At 39.4% G+C, this 25,054-nt stretch overlaps 1 protein-coding gene across 1 annotated transcript in view; it reads right to left on the reverse strand.

Annotated features, from left to right (window-relative positions):
* ASXL3 (ASXL transcriptional regulator 3) overlaps positions 1-25,054 on the reverse strand; it is a 177,591-nt gene that overhangs the window by 68,918 nt on the left and 83,619 nt on the right. Inside the window, exons 6-8 of the mRNA XM_058692400.1 lie at positions 22,665-22,786; positions 10,809-10,926; positions 9,731-9,850 (exon numbers count right to left, since the gene is read on the reverse strand). Of these exons, the coding sequence (XP_058548383.1) occupies positions 9,731-9,850; positions 10,809-10,926; positions 22,665-22,786 (360 nt within the window). The remainder of the gene's footprint in view (positions 1-9,730; positions 9,851-10,808; positions 10,927-22,664; positions 22,787-25,054) is intronic.

Below are 25,054 nucleotides of genomic sequence, written 5' to 3' on the forward strand. Positions count from 1 at the left end.
TGAGTCTCCACAAATACTGATGAACAATATAAAACTTCATCTAATTAGGTAGCAATAACACAAACAGCAACTCTCCAATCCTTCCATACCCATTATTTGGACATTCAAAAGCATACTTTTAAGTATTTCATAAGTAAAAGAAAAACAATTCAATGGAAATTAGAAAAAATTTGGATTCTAAATGACAATGCCAAAATTTGTGAAACACAGCTCGATTTAAAGGTAAATTTTACCAATTATAGAATAGAAAAAGAATTGAAAATTCAAAGTTAAGTGTACAAATGAACTATGCAAAAACTTGAAAAAAAAGGATTACAAAAATAAGAGTATACATTCATGAAACAGAAGGACAATGAAGACCATAAACAACCAAAAAAGGGTTTTATGTGTCGTTTTTTTTTTTTTTTAGGCTAATAAAATAGATATACTTCTGGTGAGAGATCAAATAAAGAGGAATGAAAGGTAGGGCCATAAATCTAGATATAACATACAAGGAAGATATAATGAAAAAGAGGTGTTAAGTAGTATAATACTATGACTTTATCCAATATCTTTGAAGACTAACTATTTTTAAGTTTATAAATACTCCAATTCAAAATAGAAATCCTGAATAAATTTGCAAAACCCTTTAAAAAAATGGATAATTAGGCAACCTCCCCTACCCCACATACACACAAAACACATAAACAGCTCTAAAGATGACTTTTACCAAAACATTAAGGAGCTCCCTTAGCACTTCATTTTGTACATATTCCAGGGAATAGGTAAAGAAACAAAGATTTCCAATTCACTTCATGAAGTTAATATAAGCTTTATTCCAAAATAAGGACAGGGCTGCCTAGATGGCTCTGTCAGTTAAGCATCTGACTCTTGGTTTCAGCTCAGCTCATGATCTCATGGTTCGTGAGTCTGAGCCCTGTGTCAGACTCCACGCTGACAGTGTGGAATCTGCTTGGGATTCTCTCTCTCCCTCTCTGTGCCCCTCCCCTGCTTGCTCGCTCTCTCGCTCTCGCGCACTCTCTCTCTCTCTCAAAATAATAAACTTAAAAAAATAACTGGGCGCAGGGGTGGCTCAGTCAGTTGAGTGTCTGACTTTGGCTCAGGTCATGATCTCACAGGTCATGATCTCACAGCTCGTGAGTTCGAGCCCCGCGTCGGGCTCTGTGCTGACAGCTCAGAGCCTGGAGCCTGCCTCAGATTCTGTGTCTCCCTCTCTCTCTGCCTCTAACCCACTCGAATTCTGTCTCTGTCTCTCTCAAAAATAAACGAACATTAAAAAAAAAAAAAAAAGAACAAGGCCAGTATAAGAGAACAAATATTCAGCCAACCCCACTTACAAAGACACAAAAAAGGTACAAAAGTTTTATCATTTAAAAAAATCTAAAGCAAATCTGACATTTATTTAGTCAAGGAGATAGGTATATAGGTGTCTGCTTTATTCGTACTGTATCTGTATTTTTCTGTATGTTTGGTCTTTTACAATTAAAACAAAAAAAAAAGTCCACAAGGAGAAAAGAATTAGGGAGAAGTTTCTGTTGTCAGCAACAGAGGCAAAACTAAAACCTAGAGACAAAAAGGGCGACAAATATAGGAAAGGAGTCTACTTAATTCCCATTTATGGCCTACATATTCTCATACGAAGGAATTGAGGTCATTTACCAAGAGTGATTCTGACTGGGAGGAAGGTTGGGGAAATGAGAGAATTATAAGACTTTGAACCATGCTATAAGCAATATGAGAAGCAGGACCTTTGTGGTTGGTTACTATTTAGTATGGTTCAAAATCTTTAAGAATATCATTGATGAAGGAAGATTCAGAGAGGTATATAATCTTTTATGACAAACCCAAAAGATCTATTTCAAAGATGTCCAACTAAGCAAGAATATGTTCTATAATTTTGGAACAAAGACAGAGCAGAGAAACTTCTTGCTAAATTTGTAGCCATACAGGATGTTTAATTCCATTTTAATTATCCTTACACACTTACTCTTAATTGGCTTAAGAACAATCCAATTATATCTGATTGTCTTATCTCATTAAAGCTGGTACCTCATCTCCCTACAGCATTCAGAGGAAGAAAAAGATGTCATTTTAGTGTCTAATTCCTGGACACTAGAGACTATAAAATAGCTGCAGTCTGGAGAAGGAGGGATGAGAAGCATCAGTCGCCAAACTGCCAAAGTGAGAGTCTATGACATACACAAAGACACTAGGCTGGCCACATGATAAAAATCATGGGGAAATACATCCAGTCGGGTCAGGGAAATTCTCTATTAATTTTGCCCAAGGGGAGTTCAAAGACCACCAATCTGAGTAAAGGCTGCTGACTGGAGCAGTTGATCAATGGGTAGTCTGTTGGCTTAAAGACTCCTATTTCGAAGAAGGGAACCCACAGAGAACTTATGCATAAAATGCACAGAGACACAGACATAACACTAACCCAGAGGGAAGAGGCACATGCAAGAAGCAGACCAGGGTCTTTCGTTAGAAGAGGCACTGCCCAAAGAAATACAAAAAGTTCAAAATGAAAGAGTTCTTTATTGTCGCAAAGAAATAAGAGAGGAATGATTCTAAAAGAGCGCAGAGAATAAAAACAGCCGTTCAAAGAGTCAGTGTAAGGTAGAGGGGATGGAGAGAAATTATCAGAGGACAAAAGCTAATCATCTACAATGTGATGCAATGTAAACTTCACAAATGAGGCAATTGTATAAAAAAGTCTATCGAGTAGCACTGAATCTATTAAAATATAGTACCGACATTAAAAAACTATGGGGATTATTGCTAAAAAACAGAATATAAATGTTAACAATGTTGATGTTTAAAAATAATAAAGCTAACAAAAATATGGAGTAGGAGGGACTATAATTATTCCCCTGTCCTTTATACTATACTGTCCGAAATTATAACGAGTAATCAAAAAAATCAGTTTTTCATAGTTTAATATCTTTGGAGACAACTTGTAGCAATGAACGTATCTTGTGGCGATGTTTAGCAATTTTGTTTTTTTGGTTTTATTTCTGTTCTTTTTATTATTCAGCTAAAATTAATTAAATTTAGCACTTTTAATTAAAATGCTTAATACAGTTTTTCTAAGATGATCTCTGGCTGTAGATACACATTAAGCAATGTAAAATCACCTTCTTCCACCAGGTGAGGATAAGAGAAATCTGAGTTAGAAGAGGTCCTTCATCCCACTCTGCTGGCACCTTGATCTCTGACTTTCAGCCTCTAGAACTCGAGTTAAGATGCCAGAGTAGTAGGAGGACTCTATGCTTGCCTCATAACTTGAACACTGCTAGATAAATAACTGGATCATTCTGAACAGCCAGGAAATCTGTCTAAGGACCTACAGAACAAGCTGCATGACCAGGAGGAGAGAAGAGGCCACATAGTGGAGGGTAGGTGGTGAGGAGATGTGATTTGGGGGAGAAAAGGATCATGGGTACTGCGGAGAGGAGGGAGCCCTGATCACAGAGAGAGGAGACAGAGAAAAAGACAGAGGGAGCATCGCACAGGGGCTCACACAAGGAAAACTCTTCTCCAATGCCACTGACTGGAAAATGAGAGGGGCTGCTTATCTTCAGTGTTTACAACCAGCAGAGCTCCAAGACTGGAGTTTCAGAGTTCTGCACCATGGATGGTATGGAGCCAGCAGGCACTGCAGTGCTTCTGTGGAGAAGGCAGGCAGAAGCCCAGAAGTAGATGATGCGGTCTGAGGATCCCCTGGGGCACACTGGGCGAGATGTTTCCCCTTCTTGGAGTGCATTGCCACACAGGGGGCAAAAGAACTGGCAGGCACCATCGTGCTGCCCCATTCATTGGCACAGGCATAGTGATACCCGCTGAGGGTGGCTAAGCTGGACTCGGGCTTTTTGCTGTGCTTTCCTCTGAACTCCAAGCTCCTGCGTGTTGGTGTGACTGCCCTTCTAGGAGAAACCAGCATCAGCTCCGCAGTGGCATGACCTTCCCCCAGAGGACCAGCACGGTCTGAGCCACGCTGGATCCCTAAAGTTTGGAGTTTTGAAACTCACCAGCAGGTCTGATAAAACATGGGTTTACTGTGCTGCTAAGCGAGCAGACGGCCCTGACACAAATGTCTCAGATCCCTGGGACTCACGAGGGGAGACCGTCTGCTCTCCAGTGAGGACTTTTCAGACAGTGGCGGGTGTGAACGCACCGGGGACAATGGAGAGGGCTGGTGCCATTCTTCTCCCCTGCCCATCAGCATGACCGAATGATAGCGACCAGCCCAGCACCCACAGTGGAGGCCAGAGCCACTTAAACCAAGCCCTGTCCCCCTGCACTCTGCAGGTGCTTCTTTACTAGGGCAAATGAGTGTGAGACACAGAGCAGCAGGTTCCTCCCCCCAGAAGACCAGCACAAACTCCTACCAAGCCTGCTCACCACAGACTGCTGTAAAGCTTCAACTCTAGTGGCAACAGATTAGGCCTCTTAACAGGCAGACCAGAACACACCTAGTTAAGATCTGGCACATTCTAGACAAGGTCCAAACACTGCCCACTGCAGGCAAGGAGACGTTCTCCAAAGGACTGACCTCAGAGAAACAGCAGCCCAACCACGGAACATAGCATACACCAGAAACATCTCCTAAAGCACCAGGCCTTAAGAAGTATATGACCTCTTCTTAATGAAGCCATTACTCCCGGGAGCAGGAAACACAGGCTCTCCCAACACAGCGAAGAGGACAAAGGCCTAGACAAAGTGCCAATATTTTTTCTACCTGTGCCAACTCACCATGTTATCGCATCTATTCCATCAGAGAGATACTCAGGGAAATATTCTCAAAATTTCCATACATAACCATGGTCAAGAACAAAAAATAACCAAGAGAAGACAAAAAAAAAAAAAAAAACCCTAAGTCGCAAGTAATGGCCTCCCATTCTGAGTGATGCATTTCTTTTAAGTTTACTTATTTATTCTGAGAGAGAGTGCATGAGAGAAACAGAAAGAGGCGGGGGGGAGGGAGGGAAAGAGAGAGAGACAGAGAAAGAGAGAGAGAGAGAGAGAGAGAGAGAGAGAGAGAAAGGGAGAGAGAGAAAATGAATCCCAAGCAGGCTCTGTGCTGTCAGCACAGAGCTTGAAGTGGGGATTGATCTCACAACTGTGAGGTCATGACCTGAGCCCAAATCAAGACTCAGACACTTAACTGACTGAGCCACTGGGTGCCCCATGATAAATTTCTCATAAAAGTTTCAACACTGGGGTGCCTGGGTGGCTCAGTTGGTTTGAGCATCTGACTTCAGTTCAGGTCATGATGTCACCGTTCATGAGTTCACGCCCTGCCACTGGACGCTGTGCTGACAGCCTGGAGCCTGCTTCGGATTCTCTGTCTCCCTCCCTCTCTGCCCTTTCCCTGCTAGCTTACGTATGCTCTCCCTCAAAAACAAACACTAAAAAAAAAAAAACATTTAAAACAAAAAACCTTCAACCTCACTATCAGAAGAACTAGAATGACTGAGGGATACTAAAGCTCAATTATTTTTTATTGTGGGCTCCTAACTGTCTCCAGGGAAACTGGCATATGAAGGGACCTGACAGAGGTCTATGGTGCTTTCTTACTGCCGTGTCCTCAGGGAAGCACACCAGAATCCCTTGTGCCCGGGGCTACATGCATGAGCTTCCAAGACCCAGGAGACATCTATACCTGAATAGGGTGACTATCTTGTAGTTTGACTAGTTAAGTAATTGCTAGACAGCAAAAGGAAGCACCTAGGGGACAATCAGAAGAACTGTATATCCTGCTAAGGAAATCTCACGATAAGGATGACAATTGAGGCTGGATTTGGACTGGATTTACTTTAAGTTAGGACAGACTTACACCATTTGTTTTAATTCAGAATGATAGCAACAGGAGTTTTATACATTTACTGCCACCTAGAGAAGGCAAAGATAGTTAAAACTAAATGTCTAAAACTGTATGAATTAGAGGTCTAGCTCTGATGGGGAAAACGCTCTTCCTGTCTGGCTGGCTCCTGGGTGTTGGCTGGGTTCATCTTTCCTTGCACTGGTTCTGCAACTCTACAAGAATGACCGGAACCCCAGGAGCACAGGACCATTTTTATTGAAGGATATGTAAGTATGCTGAAGCCTGTAGGATGCCTCATTCATCCAAACTTACAAACCCATTCAGCTACTTATAAATAATCCACTCAAACCTTATCCAGCACCTGCTAAACCAGAGGCATATAATGGGTGTGTGAGGACCTCAAAGACAGACATGAAGGTCCCTATTCCCAAGGAATTAACAACTTAGTGGCAAAGAGGGAAGAGCAAAATGCAAATAAATATGCCTGAAGAACTATTCAATACCATCCTGATTCTAAAATGCTTCACAGCATGGAGAATCTTTTACTCTGTAAGATTCCTAAAGTCACAGAACATCAAAAATATTTTTTAAAGTTTTTATTTATTTTGAGGGAGAGCCAGCATGCATGAGAGCTGGGAAGGGGCAGAGAGAGAGGGAGAGGAAGAGTCCCAAGCAGGCTCCATGGTGTCAGGGCAGAGCCTGGTGCCGGGCTTGAACTCATGAACTGTGAGATCATGACCGGAGCCAAAGCCAGACACTTAATCGACAACTGACTGAGCACCCTAGGCGCCCCCAAAACATTACTTTCTTAAAAAGACGTGGGTCATTGTCTAGAAATGGTTACATTAAGGCTCTTTCTTTTATTTCATTTACATTTTTTCACTGTTTATTTTACAGGAGGCTTCATAGCACTGCTGACTTCACTTGCACAGGATAAGCTATTTCACCCTGTTTGCTGGTTAGTCATCAGTCACCTTTCTTTCCCTGTAATCAGCTTATTTTTGACAGTTTTTTACCTTAATTGACTTAATTTTAAGTGCTATCTTCTTCCTCCATCTGCTTGATTTTACAGGATCAGCCAGGATGTCTTAAGAGTGGCTAGCTTTCGCTTCATGTGTAACTAGTGTAGCTGCATTTGAACACTGACAGCAGACTCATCCTGTCACAGAGTGTCCTGCTGCTCCTCAGTGGGGCCTACAGGTCCAGGGCATGGGCTAGATGATTTGACATAGATAGCCAACATAATGGTCAAGTCCAGAGTACGGGCTACATGATTTGAGATTCAGATACCCAACATAATGGTCAAGTCCAGGGCACGGGCTAGATGATTTGACATAGATAGCCAACATAATGGTCAAGTCCAGGGCACGGGCTAGATGATTTGACATAGATAGCCAACATAATGGTCAAGTCCAGGGCACGGGCTAGATGATTTGACATAGATAGCCAACATAATGGTCAAGTCCAGAGTACAGGCTAGATGATTTGACATTCAGATACCCAACATAATGGTCAAGTCCAGGGCACGGGCTAGATGATTTGACATTCAGATACCCAACATAATGGTCAAGTCCAGGGCACGGGCTAGATGATTTGATATTCAGATACCCAACATAATGGTCAAGTCCAGAGTACGGGCTAGATGATTTGACATTCAGATACCCAACATAACGGTTTAGACTCTGGAGTTAGCTATGTCTTGGCTTTTATCTTAGCCATGTCATTTACGAGAAGCCTCCTTAACCCTTGGGGCCTCAGCTTCTTCAGCTGAAAAATGAACATAATTCCACTGTACATAACTGAAAGCAGTATTGAATGAGATAACTTCTGTCAAAATACCTAGACCATGGCATTAAATATGGGCAGTGAATATTATTTCACTTCTACATTCTTTCAATGATGTAGCTTCATTATTCTACTATTTTGCAATCTTAAAAAAAAAGGTTAAAAAGAACTCGGTGGTCTTCTTTATCACCTTTGTAATTTGCTAACAAGCCAGCTGAAATATTCTGACAACACAATTTTTAACATGTAAGATGTTTACTGCCATGTAGGGCTTCTAGGTAACAATAGCCGGAATACAAGAGATCCTGACTAAAGACCTGAACACCTGACAGGATCCTGATCACCTAATACACACTCCACTTGACTTCCAGTACTGAAGTTAGCTAAGTAATTAAATAGGGTGGCCCCTGTGCCTTGAATTTTCTTAAACTCATGATATGGCATTGGCTTTACTGAGGTTGGTAGCAGGCCATTTTTAACTGAAGGTCACTGACTTTTAAATTACTTACGATACAATAACATGACTTTTTTTTTTTTTAGTACATTCTTTACATGTCACTCTCCCAGTATAGTGTTCTATTTTAGAAACTACTTCTATTAAATTACAAACTTTACAATACCCAAAAGACTAGAAAACAAACAAACAAACAAACAAACAAACAAAAATCCCATCAGTATATACGTAACTGAGGTTATACACAAACACATATTCATGCATTAGGGCTACACAAAAATTATACAATTATTTAGCCTTGGAAATAATGCAAAAGAGGTAATTATACTACATGCCAAGAATGTAAAACAAAAATAAATTCTGCTTCCCCAAAGAGATCTTATCTGAAGATATATAAATCCTATTCAAAGACTTTTTATTGAAAGCAACAGGGTGCCAGGCTGGCTCAGTTGGTAGAGCATGAGACTCTTGATCTTGGGGTCATGAGTTTGAGCCCCATGTTGGGCGGAGAGATTACTTTAAAAAGTTAAAAAGAAAGAAAGAAGGAAAAAGAAAGAAAGAAAGAAAGAAAGAAAGAGAGGGAGAGAGAGAGGGAGAAAGCAAGCTCGCTCCCAGGATTTAGCAAAATTCCTGGTATATATGATTGATAGGCAATCAATAAACCCAGATCAATAAACCTTTCCTACAAAGTTACTAACCTGAACTTTATTCTATATGTAAATATAGAATCAAGTTATAAAGTTAAACACTTGCTTGAATTCTATAAACACATGAACTGCAAATAAGAATTACCCTAAGTTGCCAAGAAAGTAAGTGGCAGAACCAATAAAAAAGTTCAGGTCAGTAACTTTGTAGTTTCTACCAACCATTTTACAAAACATTACAAAGATCCAGGTCATTATCGTTACCCTTGCTCAGAGGTGAAATAACTGAAAGAAAGAAGCCATTAGGTCCAGACATCCAACAAGGCAGATTCGGTAGAGAATTACAATGTTCAGCCCCAGATGTGTTTTCTTTTTCATCTTTTTCATTCTCATATTACGTTTTCCCTGAATGCTGCTGTTGAATTCCTGGTGAAAGTTATCAGGAAGGAAATCTGCAGAGGAAAACCTGGTGCTGAGTCTCAGGACCCAGGGACTGTGTCTCCCACACTTGTCGGCAGTTTTACACTGTTTTTCCGACAGGCACTGCTGAATATTTCAAGCAGCACAGATGACAAGCGAGGCAGAGCAGTTTTACTGCAGCAGGACCCCACTGACAATGTCCTCTATGGTTCAATGAACTCTTTACAGAAAGTTGTTTTTTTCCCCCAATACAGTATATCCCAATAAACTGAAACCCGGCTGCAGGAACAAAACATGGCATAGGAGATAAAATCATGACTTGGCAGATAATTTCTTGAATACACAGATCGTTTTAAATCTCCAACCTTTAGCCTCTGCTTCACCCAATAATATCGTGTACAGATTCAGCAATACACTTAAGACCAATCTGTTGGAACTGTATTTTCTTATTTAGTATCTTTTTTGGTTTAAATAAACTAGAAAGAATTTTAAGTTTCCTTGTTTATCCATTAAAAAAATGTCCTAAGAATTTTCTGTAATTTCACTGAAAAAGATACAAATCTCTAAAACGTGAAATGTCATAGGCTATTGAACACTCACCCAAACCAGACTTTTTTAATCGTTTTAAGTGCTGACTTGTTTGTTTTCCAGTGGGAGATTTTTGCCCATGTTTCATTTCTTTATCTGAACTGTCTGCTTCACCATTTTTAGATTCGGAGCCTAAAAAAGGAAATAGTTATTATGTCATTATCTTCCTCTTGCTGTCCTTGAAAAGAAAAATCTAAAATTGTTTCAAAAACCATAGATATAATCTCCTTTTCTATAAGTTAATTCACTACCTTTGGCCACAATCTGATTCCTCTACTGGATATAAAGAGAAAAGCCCAATAAATCAATCAAACAGAACAAAAAGCAGGAACAGATGGCCTAATAGTGGAGTCAAAAACACGTTCTCTGATCTGATAGCTTTTAAAAGAAACACTCAGATCTTTTGTAAAAACACACGAATAAGCTTCAACAATACTATACCATTTAGAGACCATGCAAGACAGAGACAGAAACATGAAGGCAGAAGAGAGGCTTGAAGAGAAGGAGAGAGCAAACCTCTAGAAATAACTTTATGCTGAAACAGGAACAGAAAATACACACATCGACCTATAATAAATAGAATGGTACATAGCTGATAAAGTGACAGAAGGTAAATTAGAAGAAAAGGTCAGGGCTGCGCTGAGGTGAGAAGAATGTTCCCAGAACACAGAAACTAATAAAGGATGCCCGATTTTGCAGAAGACTGAAAAACAAATTCACACTCACGGAAGAACTGCTTTTGATGGCATTACACACCAGCATGGGGTCCACCATTAAAGTTCAACATTCAAACAAAAGCCAAAGCCACAACAAAAAAATCCACCTAGCAGTCCCACACATTTTCTTACACCTATTGACATCAGCAAATGAAGTCCTTTGATGATGAACGAGCTGGTGCCTTTTATTTTCTTAAGAACAAAATGCCCTGTTAGGTTTGAATCACTGAAAGAGTCAAAAGTATAAAAAAATTAAAATGAAACCTCAAGTAGAAATATTATTCAGTTGCAGAGCAAATCTGTGACATCTCTCACAGTGAGGAAGTCTCCTTCGGGCAGAAACTGGCCAAGCACACGATATTTGAGCTCTTTACCTGAAGGCGAATCCGACTGCTCATCAGACACCTTTAATGGTGTCAAAACAACACGAGGAACAGTCTTGTTTACCATCATTGAGACTCCATTTCTTCTTTTCTGCTGCTGCCTCAAAGCCTACAAAACATGATAATAAAATATAACATAAAAATATAGCCAAAATGATTTCTCATGATTGAATTAAACGGTCCATTTGCCCACCACTAGATACCACCTCTTAAGAGACTTAAATTCCACAGAGTCACTAATTTATCCTGATTCTTAATGTCATTTTCATGTCATTTTCCCTCAAAAGCATAAAATCAGGCTTTGGCAAAGGGTATCAACCTGAGAGCGTTTTGGGGTATAATTCTGAAAACAAAGCAGCACTTAAAGGTTTGTTCTACCTCGGCAGCATGGCTTGGGAGCCCATGGAACTTGAAGCCATGGCTCCCAAGTAAAATAAATGCAAAATAAATGTTTCAAGACCAGGATAAAAATATACGTGTCTGCGCTTCTCTTGCAGGTGCGTCCTCTCCAGTGCACTGCTCAGTCAATCAAGTTAACACCGAGTGTCATCAGTATGTACAGCAGGTAAGGACCACAGTATTGATGCACTCACTCAGCCGTGGGGAGCGCTGCACAAAATCACTGAACATGGCAGGAATCATTTATTTCTGTGAAGGGAATCAGTCCTAATCTTGGAAACCTTGCAGCACTCGGCTTCTGTCTGCTTGACTTTGGGCATTAACCTTCAGAACACGAACATGACGGCGTTCTGGCAAATCCAGGAAAGAAAAAAATTGATACGAGAATAAATCTCTCCAAATGGGAGTGCTTTGTGTTTCATAAATGAATCAACCACAGCGATGATAATGTAATAAAAGACATTTAAAAGTTCTGAAATACAGCTTATCCAGTGGATCGCTTTACACAGAAAATTACCTGTAATAAAAAGGGTATTCAGCACACGAAACTGAAGAGACATTAAATTCCCAGTTACAGGGAGGCTAAAATTCCTCAAAAGGTTAAAAGGCTGACCACAGACAGTCTCAAACATTTTTATTCCTGGCTTCTGTGTCATTTCTACCAATTTTATAACAACTCAGTTACTTGATTAATGTTCTTCGACCAGAAGTTGTCACAACCTCCTAAAATACTGCACTGACTATATATCCCCTGCTGTCAGAAACAATGTCACTGTATTTGCAAAGGGTATTAGTTGAATGTCCAACTTGTAGACCATAAGATTTAGCAATCAAATAATTACAGAAGTGAAAAATTAAACACCACTTAAATGAGAGAAAGCAGATTCAGATGAGATTTAGAACCAGATGGCAAAGCGAGTGGCTGGGGGAGTCTATTACAAACGATACTGTTGGCTATTAGTAACACAAGCAACTTCCCTTCAATTCCTACATCTCCTGGGCTTTTGTCAAATACGAGGCACCATGTGGGGACAAGAGATCAAACCCGAATAAAATGCCCTCCTCCTCACCTTTTGCTTGCTGTCAATAATATATTTAATGAGAACATGTGTGCCATAAAATATTTAGGACATCTACTACTTTTTTTCATCAAGGTGTACATAACTGCATAAATGTCTATAGCCTGGTGTAAAAGCTCAAAGCCCTTTATAGACATTAACCTATCAATCCAATAACAAAACAGAATGAGGCAACACAGTGCCTCAAATTACAATTAAGACCATTTTTGCCTACTACGTAAGACTTCACAAAACAATAACCTGTGTACAAAGAATGATTAATTTTTAGGAGTCTATACATCATAGATTTCGACTATTTCCCTTCGCAATCCAAGTGAGTATTTTAAAAAATATTCATTTTATGTTAGGGTGGATAGGTATATATTTGAAAATACCGCTTAAGAAAAAGAGATTAAACACAGGTGCTACCTAGAAACTGGAATCATAAAGTTAAAGATGCCATGTCTTTTCATAGCATTTTTGGTAGATAATAATAACTAAAGTAATAAACATTTTGTCCTGAGAGGACTCTACTATAGAAAAATTAGCAGCTGGACAGACAGCACACATGACAGAGATGGAGGAGGAGGGGGAGGAGGAGGGGGAGGAGGAGGGGGAGGAGGAGGGGGAGGAGGAGGAGGAGGAGGAGGAGGAGGAGGAGGAGGACGACGACGACGACGGGGAGGGGGAGGCAGGAGGAAGAGAACCACCACCACCGGCCATGCCAGCACCACCCAGAGCGTCAAGGTGCAGCCAAGGTAGGGAAAAAGGAATACTAATCAGTATTGAGACCATTTCAATGATTTTTTAAAATAAATACGTACACAGAAATTTGAATGAATATTTCTTAACGCAGTATTTTTAAATACTGAAATGAAACAATGTCTCTCGGTGACCAAAACTAAATGTCCCCAATTAAAAAAAATTATTTTAAGTGTATTTAAAATATGCACACTTTCCTGTTTTACTTCTGAAAAACATGCATTATATTTGACCCCAAGTAACATTTCTATGGGCAGATAAACAAAAATTGGGAAGTCTTTGTTTACTGCAAGGCCAGTGACAGCAGTGAAGCAGCAGGCTATGAGGCAAACTCAAGGAGTACCACAGTTCAGTTATTAGAAGGAGCATCTTGATCACATTTACTAGATTCATGGTCACTTTAGGCTAACTTGCAGATTCCAATTCACTTCCCAGAAAGCAGGATTTATTTGACTCTGGACACTAAGGACACCTTCCAAGCAGATCAAAATGTGGATGGAGGTAGAGGCAAACCGTGCTAAGTGAGGGACTTGGGATCGTGTGGGCTCCAAACAAGAAAACTCTGGCACTTGTCATGTCCGTGAGGCTGGCTGTAGTACAATGGTTCCTGTATTAATAGCGATCCCTGTTTTCTTGTTGTAGGGTGTTCGTCCTGCAAGTAACGAAGCTAGTCGTTCATGGGTTGTTTGGTTACATAACTCTATTTCCACAACGGCGGGCACATCCACCACTCACACATATGCTGCATGTCTCCTCACAATCCCTTGAAAAATGTGCAGTACTTTTTTGGAGCACATCGGCTGGGGTGAGACAATGACAGTGGGACGCGGAAGTGAGTAGGAAAGCACATATCCCGTTGGAAGAGGCAGTAAGTACTCAACAGATGCGACACAACTAGATTTTTAGGTGAGTCTTCCTGTTTTTAAACAATGTGCCAGACAAAACAAAGATGACTGAGCTAAACTCAGGCTGAGGGCAGCAACCTTCGAGACCTACGACGCACCGATCCCAATGTTCCTCACCTCACCAGATAAATGAGTCTAACCACTGCCCAGCAGAGGGCTTATAATGTGAGGATCTGTAGAGGAACAGGGACTGGCGCGGAGCCATCTTACTGACTGTGTGTTGCACTGGGTAAGGGCAAGGTTGCAGAGGCAGAGTAAGAATCAACTAACCAGCTGAGTAAGGCTGGGTAAACTACTTGGGCAAAATGTCCCTGTAAAACAGAGACAACAGTGTTGGTAAGATGTTTTAAATACGAAATCACGGAACAATATTGAACACTATTTGTAGCACATAGTAAATATTCAATAAATGTTAATTATATCTATCTAATTTACTCATTCTGTAACGAATGCATTTTTTGAGCACTTACTGTTGTAGTCCGGTATACGCACTGCTGACCCATAGCAATGAATAAGACAAAAACATCTTTGTCTTCATTATTTCACATTTTAGCAAAAGACTGACAAGGAATCACAGAAAATAAACATCATAGTTTTACACACACACACAAGTACTAAGAAAATTATGCCAGGAGGATGAGGGAGAATAACTGGGGTGGGAAGGAAAACCTCTTGGGGGGTGACAGTGGAGAGGAAATCCAAATGACAAGAGGAACCAGCCACGTGAAGATGGCAGAATCTCCAATCAGTTTAAAAAACAGTATTGAGACCCCTATCAGGAAAATTCTTTGGCGGTTCAAGGAATAAATAGCCAGGGTAGCTGGAAAAAAAGACTAGGAAGATTACAGAAATGGAAAAGAATTCCCCGAAACGATTGCCAAGGGTTTATTAGGAACAGGGGATTTATGGCCAAAGCAAAAGGCAGCTGTACAACCCCAGTCTCTTCCCACAGCCTACAGTGACCACACTGGTACTTGTGCACTGGAGATGTGAAAGAGGCCTCGCAAAGAGAAAGCACTGGGTGTCTTCCAAGAAATAAGTGTACTCTGTCTTTACACACTTCTTCGGCATACATCTATAAGGCTCCACTGCATGCAGTACATTGCACCCCACACCTTGGACAAGCTTCCCAGCAGTTCTGAGCATTTTGAGCCCTGTAGGGAAGGGTCCTTTAACACTCCAGTAACACTTCTGCCTCAGAGCCTCTGCATGAATTCTTTTCTGTGCATGTACGCTCTTCCCTCAGGCATCTGAATGGTTCATTTCCTCACATACTTGAGGCTACTCATTGCCTTTGCCCATCTGGGCTGCTAGAACAAGGTAACACAGACTGGGTGACCTGTAAACAACAGAAATTCATTCTACACAGTCTGGAGGCTGGAGGCCTGAGATCACAGTGCCAGTGTGAACCTGTGAGGGCCCCTCCTTTAGACTATGGGCTTCTCTTTGTATCCTCTCGAGGCAGACAGGGGCTAGGGAACTGTGGTAGGGTCTCTTTTGTAAGAACACTAACCGCGTTTAGGAGAGCACGGCCCTATTGGCCTAACACTTCCAAAGACCTCATCTTCAAATACCATCAAATCGAAGATTTCAATTTATGAAATGTGGGGGACACAAACACTCAGGTCACAAACTCTTACACTGCATTTCCCACCATATTCTCCATCCCCAACACCCACTATGCCTTATTCTCCTCCCATGGAAAGTATATTATACTGTGTAATGTCATTTTCTCTTCTCTTCCCCAACCTAGAATACAGACTCTATGAAAGACAAGGATTTTCATCTTTTTTTTGTTCACTAACATATTCCCAGTGACTAGAAGATGATATGGGCTATACTAGGTGCTCAGTAAATATTTACTAAGTGTAAATAAAAAACTCATAAAAATAATTTTAATAAAAATAGAAAAGCTCTCATCTATTTCTCTGTAAATTATATTACTGGTTTATTCAAAAGGCAGAGATTGGCATGGAACAATCAAGAAATAACTTTATTCTCCTAATGCTGCCTTCACATGTGTTCTGACCAATTTCCCTTTTCCATTTCTGGACAATACTTTACATACAACATACAGCTTTTCGGGTCATCTTCAAGTATTTACACAGTCTCATTTTTCAGGCTTAAAAACATGAGTTTGACTATAAAGCCTTCTTTCTGCTCTCCCAGATCACACCAATGCTTCGGGTCAAAAACTACATTAGTTAACAGATTCCTGATTTTACTCTTCCTCCATTTTCTTCCTCTATATCTGGGCTCCCCAGGATTGGGAGTTGAAAAGGAGGTGAATAATAGGTCAAAGTTGTCTCATCCAGTATTACCACAGTCACAGAATTACAATCTTTGGGGAGGCAGGAGGCCAACTGCTAGATTTGGATGGCATACATTATCTAGTTATATAGATAACGTTACCTATGTACTTATCATCTAGTTATAACTATATATGTATATATATATACACACACATACACACATATATATATACACACACATGTAAAAGTGTGTATGTACATATGCATATATGTAGGTGTGTGAATACAAATAAAAATAAACATATAAAATATAAATGAGAAATATATATATATGTATACATATATACATATATATGTATATACACATACATACATACATATACATACATATATACATACATACATATAAAATCCCATCCTTCATGAATGTTTCTGTCCGAGTCTTTCTCTCACTTAGACTGTGCCTCCTTTCACCAAGAGAGAGGATGTAGCAGAGCTCTATACACTTTAATAAAATCTCCTTGGTTAATATTCCTCCAAATAAATCTTGAGCTATTTTTTTATATCAACTATTGATCCATGATCAAGGGCCGTCTAGGCTTCTTTCACTAAGTCCTTTGAGGTTGTGTCTGGAACCTCTCTTTACAACAGGTATACGTGTATCCCATTGTCCTCAGGTTGTTTTTTTTTTTTTTTTAATTTTTTAACGTTTATTTATTTTTGAGACAGAGACAGAGCATGAACGGGGGAGGAGCAGAGAGAGAGAGAGACACAGAATCGGAAGCGGGCTCCAGGCTCTGGGCCATCAGCCCAGACCCCGACGCGGGGCTCGAACTCACGGACCGTGAGATCGTGACCTGAGCTGAAGTCGGACACTCAACCGACTGAGCCACCCAGGCGCCCCCCATTGTCCTCAGTTTTGAGCTTTAGCTAAAATTCCAGAGGAACAAGAAAATTCCTGTTTTATACTCTGCTACAAATATAAATGTAACTTAGTTTATCATTATCTAAATTTGGATATCCCAAGGCCTGGACAATAGAAAGCCACATAATAGATTAAGAAAATGAGACTAGGAGAGTCACTTTAGATGGTGGTGGGAGGTTTGTTCTTCACAAGGGTACCCTAAAAGGGAGATTTTATTTCGTTGTGATAAATTACAAAAGGTGGCTTTTTCTACTTCACACCAAAGGTCTCAATTAGCTAGAGGCAGCCCTGTTGATCAATCTATAACATTGCATTATTTTGACACTGACATTCTGTAATGTCTTAACGTATTAGTCTTGATTCATTTTAGGGGGATGATATCATTGAGGTACTTTCAACTAACCAAGTCTTAGCTATACTTTGAAATGCTAATGGAATATCTCATTGAACAAGTTTAAACCCTGTTAACTTCAAAGCCAGGAACACACGTTATCAAAACGTAAGAAGATGGCAAGTGAAAATGAGTCTACTATGAAGGAATATACCTTTCAGCTGTCCACGTATATAATGTCCAACACACCCAAGCTACACAGAGTATATGGCACCAACCAAGTTTAATACTTCCAGGTACTATTCAGTATGGAAAAAAACAAAAAACAGGCTTCAACTTGGAAATGAACTCACTTTCTAAGTAAGTTCTAAAGGAAAACATAACAGGAAACAAACAGAGCTAAACCAGTCAGGGAAAAGTAAAGATCCTATCATACATCAATTACAATTCTGGCTTTAAGCAAAAGGAAAGAAATCAAAATATGCTGACTGAGCATCCTTTTCTCTAGAGATGTATTGTGATATTCTCTTGTAAAAAGAGACCCAAAAAAAGCCTTTAAATAAACATTTCATTTTGTAAACAGAAAGGCTTGTCAGATAACTCTAAAAAAAATTGAATGGTTCTCGTTTTTACTCTAATGAAAAATAAAATAAAACCTAAAATCACAGGCTCTGCGCTCACTTGGAATTTGCATAAACCAGTAATGCCTGCTTTATTTTAATAGAGAAACAACACTAACAATGTAACTTAAGAATGCACTGAATGCAATAAGTCCTTTACTGAAAAATGTGAAAATACCACACACTGTGAATGCTAAAATAATTAGAAATACACACATACAAAACAGCTGGCTGTGTCAGGCACCACCAACTTGCATTGTTGCTAGTATGATAAATGTCAACGCCCATGTTCAGAAACTGCCATCACGCAACATAACCTTTGGAATTTCACAGTAGTGGTCAAACATATAAAGCTAAAGCAAAATACCAAGACCATATCTGCTTTGTGATATGAAGAGGGAAAAACTGCCTAAAACTGCCACTTTATGAAAAAATTCTACCACCCTAAGTAAATAATGAAGGAACTCAAATAAAACAACAGCAACAGCATAGAAAGGTTCTACTCTGCACCATGTTACATCCCATAACAGACTCATCCTTCCTTAATGTTACATTTGATTCTGCTGTTTAAAAACTTCCAAAATTTAATCTCTCTTAATTATCCTTCTTTAAAATTCAAAATCTAATCATTTCATACTTTTTAAGATCATTACAACTAAAAAAAAAACAAGGTGGAAAGAAGACAGGGAACAAGGTAATAATCAGCAATCTGCTACTCTCCAGAGGCTTCTGAATATGTTTTATTTGGAATATGCTTATTCAGAAAAAAATAATCTACTGAGATGACAATATATTATTCAGGTAATTGTATCTAACATATGATGCTAACTAACATTTTGATGATTAGAAAGTAAAAGGGACCCAAATATTTAGGAGCAATGACAATATTCTGTATCAACAGGCAAGGGACATTCTAGCCTCCCTATCGTCCAGCCTATAATTACACTGCAATCCGGAGTGCTGCGAAGTACAAGAGCCACTCTCTATGGCAACATGCTTCAGGTGGGAGTGGTGGTGGGGGCGGAGACAGGGCCTCAGATCTGAGAAATCATGTCTGGCTTAGTTTGCATGAAGGCTTATTTTAAATTATTATTATTTTTTTTTGCTACATTTAGTCTTGCAAAGCTACTGGGTTTTGTTTATTTTCTTTTTTTCCACCTACTTCTTTCTAAGATTCTACATGGGCCAATATACACTTATATTACTAGAGTCCTACTGACTCAGAATATACTTCTAGTAAAAAAAGAGCTATATATTTGATATAGTTGAGTGTCTACCATTATAAGTGTTGACGCTGAGCATAAGCAGTCTGTGTTCGAAAATAATATTAATGACTTTGCTGTCTTGCTTTCCTTACATTATACAAATACTGAAGAATGTAAATGTCCTTGGATATCATACTACATACTACATACCATATGCTAAAAGGCAGTATTCGTTAAGAGGGAAGAATCTAAAACTATGATTCCGGGTTCAAATATCATCTCCCAAACTCACTAGCTGGACAATTGTGGGCAAGTTAGCTAAAGTCTCTGGGCCTTATTTTCCTCATTTGAAAAATGGGAATACTAGTACACACATTAAAGGATTTCTATAAGGATTCAATGACATAGTATATATAAAATGCAGAGCATAATGTCTAGAATTCAGAGCAGTAAATATCAGCTAATGTAATTATTATTAGGGTCATTCAGCTGGCCCTGCATTCATGAGATTATGATTTATACATGCATTTATACACACAAGAACATATTCACAAGTAGAGAAAACACACACACACACACACATATATATATATATATATATATATATATATATACACACACACACACACATACACATACATACACTTAGAGCGAATTCTATTTGGTCATAGCCATCCAACTATCCAAAAGAAAAGAAAGCTGCAAATTTGCTGAGGCTGCTACAATTTAAAATGCTTCATGTTCAGTCAATTTTTGAAATGCTGTCTTAAGAAATTCAGCAATTACAGGGAATCTGGGCAAAATTCTGCAAGAACAGCTTTTTTCTAAATGTATTTCCAATATGAATTTGATTATTAATCTAACATTAGCATATCTTTTACATATTGTGCCATATTCTCACTGTAGCTAATTTGCTATTTGGTTATATAATGTGAAATCTTAAGAAATTAATACTCTTCTAGGACATGAAGAAGCTTACAGGACAGGTTTCTTAAAACAAGGCTTAAATCCTAAGCAAGCAAGTGGCAGCTCCCATTAGCACATGCTCTACAGCAAAACAAAAACACTAACTCAAAGTTAAAAAATGTTTTAGTAATGGCAAAACATGTTCCAGTAATATGAAACATGTTCCAGTAATATGAAACCTAAATGAAGAAAGTAAAAAATAATGGGACATAACAATACATGGATTTGAATCTCTATCTTTACATTCATACACAGGGATGTTTCATAATGTACATAGTTTTTAAATCACTGCCCTTCAAAAGTATGACTTTCATTTATGATTGTATCTATGTTTCTTAAGTGCTACAAGTACCAGTATCCAGCTTTACATCCTTTGTTCTATCCCGGTTAGTATTTTATTATCTGCATCCTATTTGCCGCCTGAATGAGCCTTTTCCCAGACTTCCCTGTCATCCGTCCTTTATTTCATCAATTAAAAAGGGATCTCAACACTGAATTCAATTTTGTTCTTTGATTTAAAACACTTCCCAAGACAGAAATGGCAAGCTCACCAAAGATTATTTGATGCAACACTAATTACCTTAAATACAATATCAATGAAAGGAAATACTGCAATTTCGATAATTAGTAGAGAATAGAAAAGTAATTTTAATTCAGTACAAAAATGTTGAGTTTCTTTCCTAAGTGTCCTTGTTTGAAGTAGAGGAGAAGGTACATGGAGACATTCTAAGTCTAGGAGATTGGATATGACTATTAAGAACTTTACTGGTTAGTGAGACTTAAAAAAAATTAACTTTATTTAAAAAACATGATTTCTCGGGGCGCCTGGGTGGCTCAGTCAGTTGGGCGTCCGACTTCAGCTAGCTCAGGTCATGATCTCACGGTCCGTGAGTTTTAGCCCCGCGTCGGGATCTGTGCTGACAGCTCAGAGCCTGGAGCCTGCTTCGGATTATGTGTCTCCCTCTCTCTTTGACCCTCCCCCATTCATGCTCTGTCTCTCTCTATCTCAAAAATAAATAAACATTAAAAAAAATAAAAAACAAACAAACATGACTTCTCTTTCCTTGTTATAAATTTATCACTAGAATGATATTTCTCTTCCTAGACTTGGTAAGGGCCTGAAGGAGGTGAGATTGAGGGGGCTGTCACAGAAGGATCAAAACAGGAGTGCCTGGGTGACTCAGTCAGTTAAGTGTCCAACTCTTGATTTCAGCTAAGGTCATGATCCAAGGGTCATGGGATCGAACCTCATGTAGGGATCCACAATGAACATGGAGTCTGCTTAAGATTCTCTCTCTCCCCTCTCTCCCTCTCTCTCCCTCTCTCTCTCTCTCTCTCTCTCCCTCTCTCTCCCTCTCTCTCTCTCTCTCTCTCTCCTCTCTCTCTCTCTCTCTCTCTCTCTCTCTCTCTCTCTCTCCCCCTCCCTCCCTCTGCCCTGCTCAGGCTCTCTCTCCTTCTCAAAAAAAAAAAAAAAAAAAAAGGATCAAAATAAAATATGTAAGAGATGTAAGAGAAAAGCAGTTAAACAAGGGAAAGCCATGAATTTTCACATGAACAGCCACATACATAAGCTTTCCACTTACTGACAGTATTACCATCCTGCAGTGTCCCCATCTAACCATGGCATCTCCTTTCCTCTTGCACACACAATTCAGAATCTGCCAGTGTGGCAGCAATAGCTAACATTTACTGAGTGACTATAACGGGTCACTCATTGTACCATGTGCTTTCAACTTCTCACCTCACTTAATCCTCAGGTCATTCCCATGTGAAAGGTACTATTATTTTCCACATTTTCTAGAGAAGAAAGTCGAGATTCAGGGAAGAAAAGTGTCTTGCCAAGAGTTGCAAGCATTCAAGCCAGGGTATCTCAAAGCCTGGAGGCCAATCTTACAACCATTCCCTCCCATCAGCATCTCAGGGCAAGGATGCAGAATTCAAGACTGCTTATGTAATATCAAGATGATACTGCAAAATTAACCAAATACGCACTGATGGACATTCTTGCTCAAAGTAAGCCACAATTTCTGTTTTTCTTATTTGTAACTTAATGCATCTCAGTAACAAGAAAGAAATTATCTATTTTTTTACATCAGCTATCAGTTAGACATGAGACCACAGAGGCATTATTCTCAACATATGCAATGCATTTATGAACCCAGTATGTTTACTATAAACCTTACTCAAGAAAATATAAGTTTTTATGATTCCAAGGACATTTTCCCTCTTCTTTTTTACATCAAAGTTCTCAGCCAAGCCTCTCCTAGTTTTCAGCATAGAGTAAAATTAGTGTGAGAATATTATGGAAGTGGTTGAACGTAGGACACGTCTGTTGCTTTCTGATTGCTGTGTTCTTATCTACTTTGCTTTCTCCACATAACACCTTAAGAAGGTAGAACAAAGAACAAATGCCAGCTCTCTTACCTGTTTAAGAGCCTTTTTGGTGTGTTGTTGAAAGGAAGACACTAACTTGCTCTGCACTGCTGTGTTAGCAAGGCTTGAATCTCGAGTGGAAGATGCTTCATCAGTTACCTGCTTTGCACAAACTAGAGACACAGAGAGATAATGATATTACTAATTTGAATTCCTTTTTTTATACCCACTGTAATTAACTCACTTGGAGCTTCTCTCCAATTGAGAATGGATACCTAAAATAAAGCCAAATAGCACAGTAAAAAGAAGAGTATCTAGATTTGAGAGAAGAGATCGGTTAACAACCGTGTGGCCACAGTTTCATGTAACCTCTCTACACCTCCATTTCCTTACCCACTAATTGATGATAATTTCTATGTCATGGGGCTGTTGTGTGGACATAAAAAAGAAAAACATAACATGTGCCTCAAGACTTGGGCAATGCATAGTATTTTTGAAGAAACACTGTAAATTAATGAAACTGTTTCAAATCTACCAACCTCCATGTTGTTCTTCAATTTACCAGCCCTCCTTCTACAGACTCTACGGCCTACTGTGACACGTTTATCTTCTCCTATGGGCCAAGACATCTACCATGGAGAAGAAAAAATAAAATCCGAGATTCTGGATGTCAATTTAAGACAACTGTGTTCAAGGAAATCGTGCCCTCTTTAGATTACCACGTACTCTGCCCACTTGTACCACAGTCAAGCTTTCCTGTCACCTATTCTACAGAGGACATTTTCTTCAAAAAGGCTGCAGAAGAGCCAATGTCTTGCTGTCATGGGTGACAAAGGCCCACACTCACTTTCTTCTCTATGATGCCTGGATTATAGCTAGAACTCTTCTTCAGTCCTCAAACCTTCCACCCGAGAGAAAAGGTCAACCACTGAGTAACTTCAGCAGCAGCGCGGACGCTGGCCCGTTTCTATGCACAACAGAGGGGAAAGAGCTATTTGGAAAATCAAAGTAAGGAAGCACTGTAATTAGTGGCAGAATGGAGGCATATGTCAAAGGCAGGAGGCAAGAGGAAGTTAGATGGAAAAAAATAACTTGAGAACATTTTGGAAAAGCTCAAAATATGACTTCTTAAGGGCACCAGGGTTAACATTAATCCAAGAAAATTTCCAAGGAACAGTAACTTGAGAGGATTCTGACCTGAGCTCTAGAGGCAGGTGGAGGAGTAAAAATTGTTCTAGTCAAAAATGGAAGCATATGCACGTGCATGGTGTTGAGAACACTAAAGCTGCTTTAGATAGACTCAAGCACATGCTGCCTAGAAATTAAAAATGTGGTTCATGAAAGAGAATGTTAGGAAAAAAAAGAATTAGTCAAGTTTTTTTTTAATACAGAAATTAATCAAGGTACTGATTACTAAACAAAATGAACAAGTTTCGGACCATGAAATAATTGTTAGTTATTAATGCCAAGCACTTTACATATGTGATCTCATTTCACCCTTGCCACTTCCTTGCTGCTTCCTTGCAAGATGGAAAGGCATTGTCTCTGTTTTTGAGAGAGAAAACTAGAGCTTAGAGAGGCTCAACTACTTGTCAATAGTATCACAGCCAACAAAATAGCAGAGATGGGAGCCTGGGCCAGACCCATAGTTTCCCACTTAAAATATTCGGCCTCAAAGCCCCACAACTGATGCAAAAACTTCGTGTCTAAAGAAGTTTAATTTAGTTGCATCCTGTTGAAAGTGCTGTAACAGGAAGTTAATAAGGGCAGGGAGATCAAGTCATTTAGTCACCGACATGAAAAAACATGAGAGCGAACGGCCCAGAGAGTACTAGGGTTGAAGACGCAAAAGTATTTGCCCATGGATGGAGTCAGAGAAGCCCCTGAATTAAAGATCAGGTGATACCATACGACATTTTTCCTTAAAACACTCTAAACGTTGTAGTTAAGAAACATTTTATAACACTGCTTGCATGAACTATGGCTCCTAGGTTTTTCTCCCTGAAATGATCACTTAAATCTTAACACACTGCCAAATCTTACTCAAGAAAGATTAGAAATCAATCATCGGTTTACATTCCAAAGATAAACTGACTTTTATGGTGATTATACACATGGTCTTTTCGATGTTCTGAGGTCTCTATGAAGTGTAACAAACCGGGAAGTGAGAGGAATGTGGCCAACAGGTCAAATGATGCCAACTACACGGGCCTCAAAGCCGAGCCACAAGCAAAGTGGGCATTAACAAATGCGTTTCATTACTTCACGTTCTTAGAGTAGTATTTCTACCTAGACAAATGGAAACTTACTGATTAGTTAAAAAGGAGAACAAAACGCAGATTTTGGATTTTAGGGAATTGGATTTTAGGGAATTTATGGAAAACAGGAGAATGCTTCTGCATATTGAACATCTACACAAATTTACCAATTTGCTTATTAGG

Source organism: Neofelis nebulosa, chromosome 11 (assembly GCF_028018385.1).
Source record: "Neofelis nebulosa isolate mNeoNeb1 chromosome 11, mNeoNeb1.pri, whole genome shotgun sequence".
Classification (NCBI taxonomy): domain Eukaryota; kingdom Metazoa; phylum Chordata; class Mammalia; order Carnivora; family Felidae; genus Neofelis; species Neofelis nebulosa.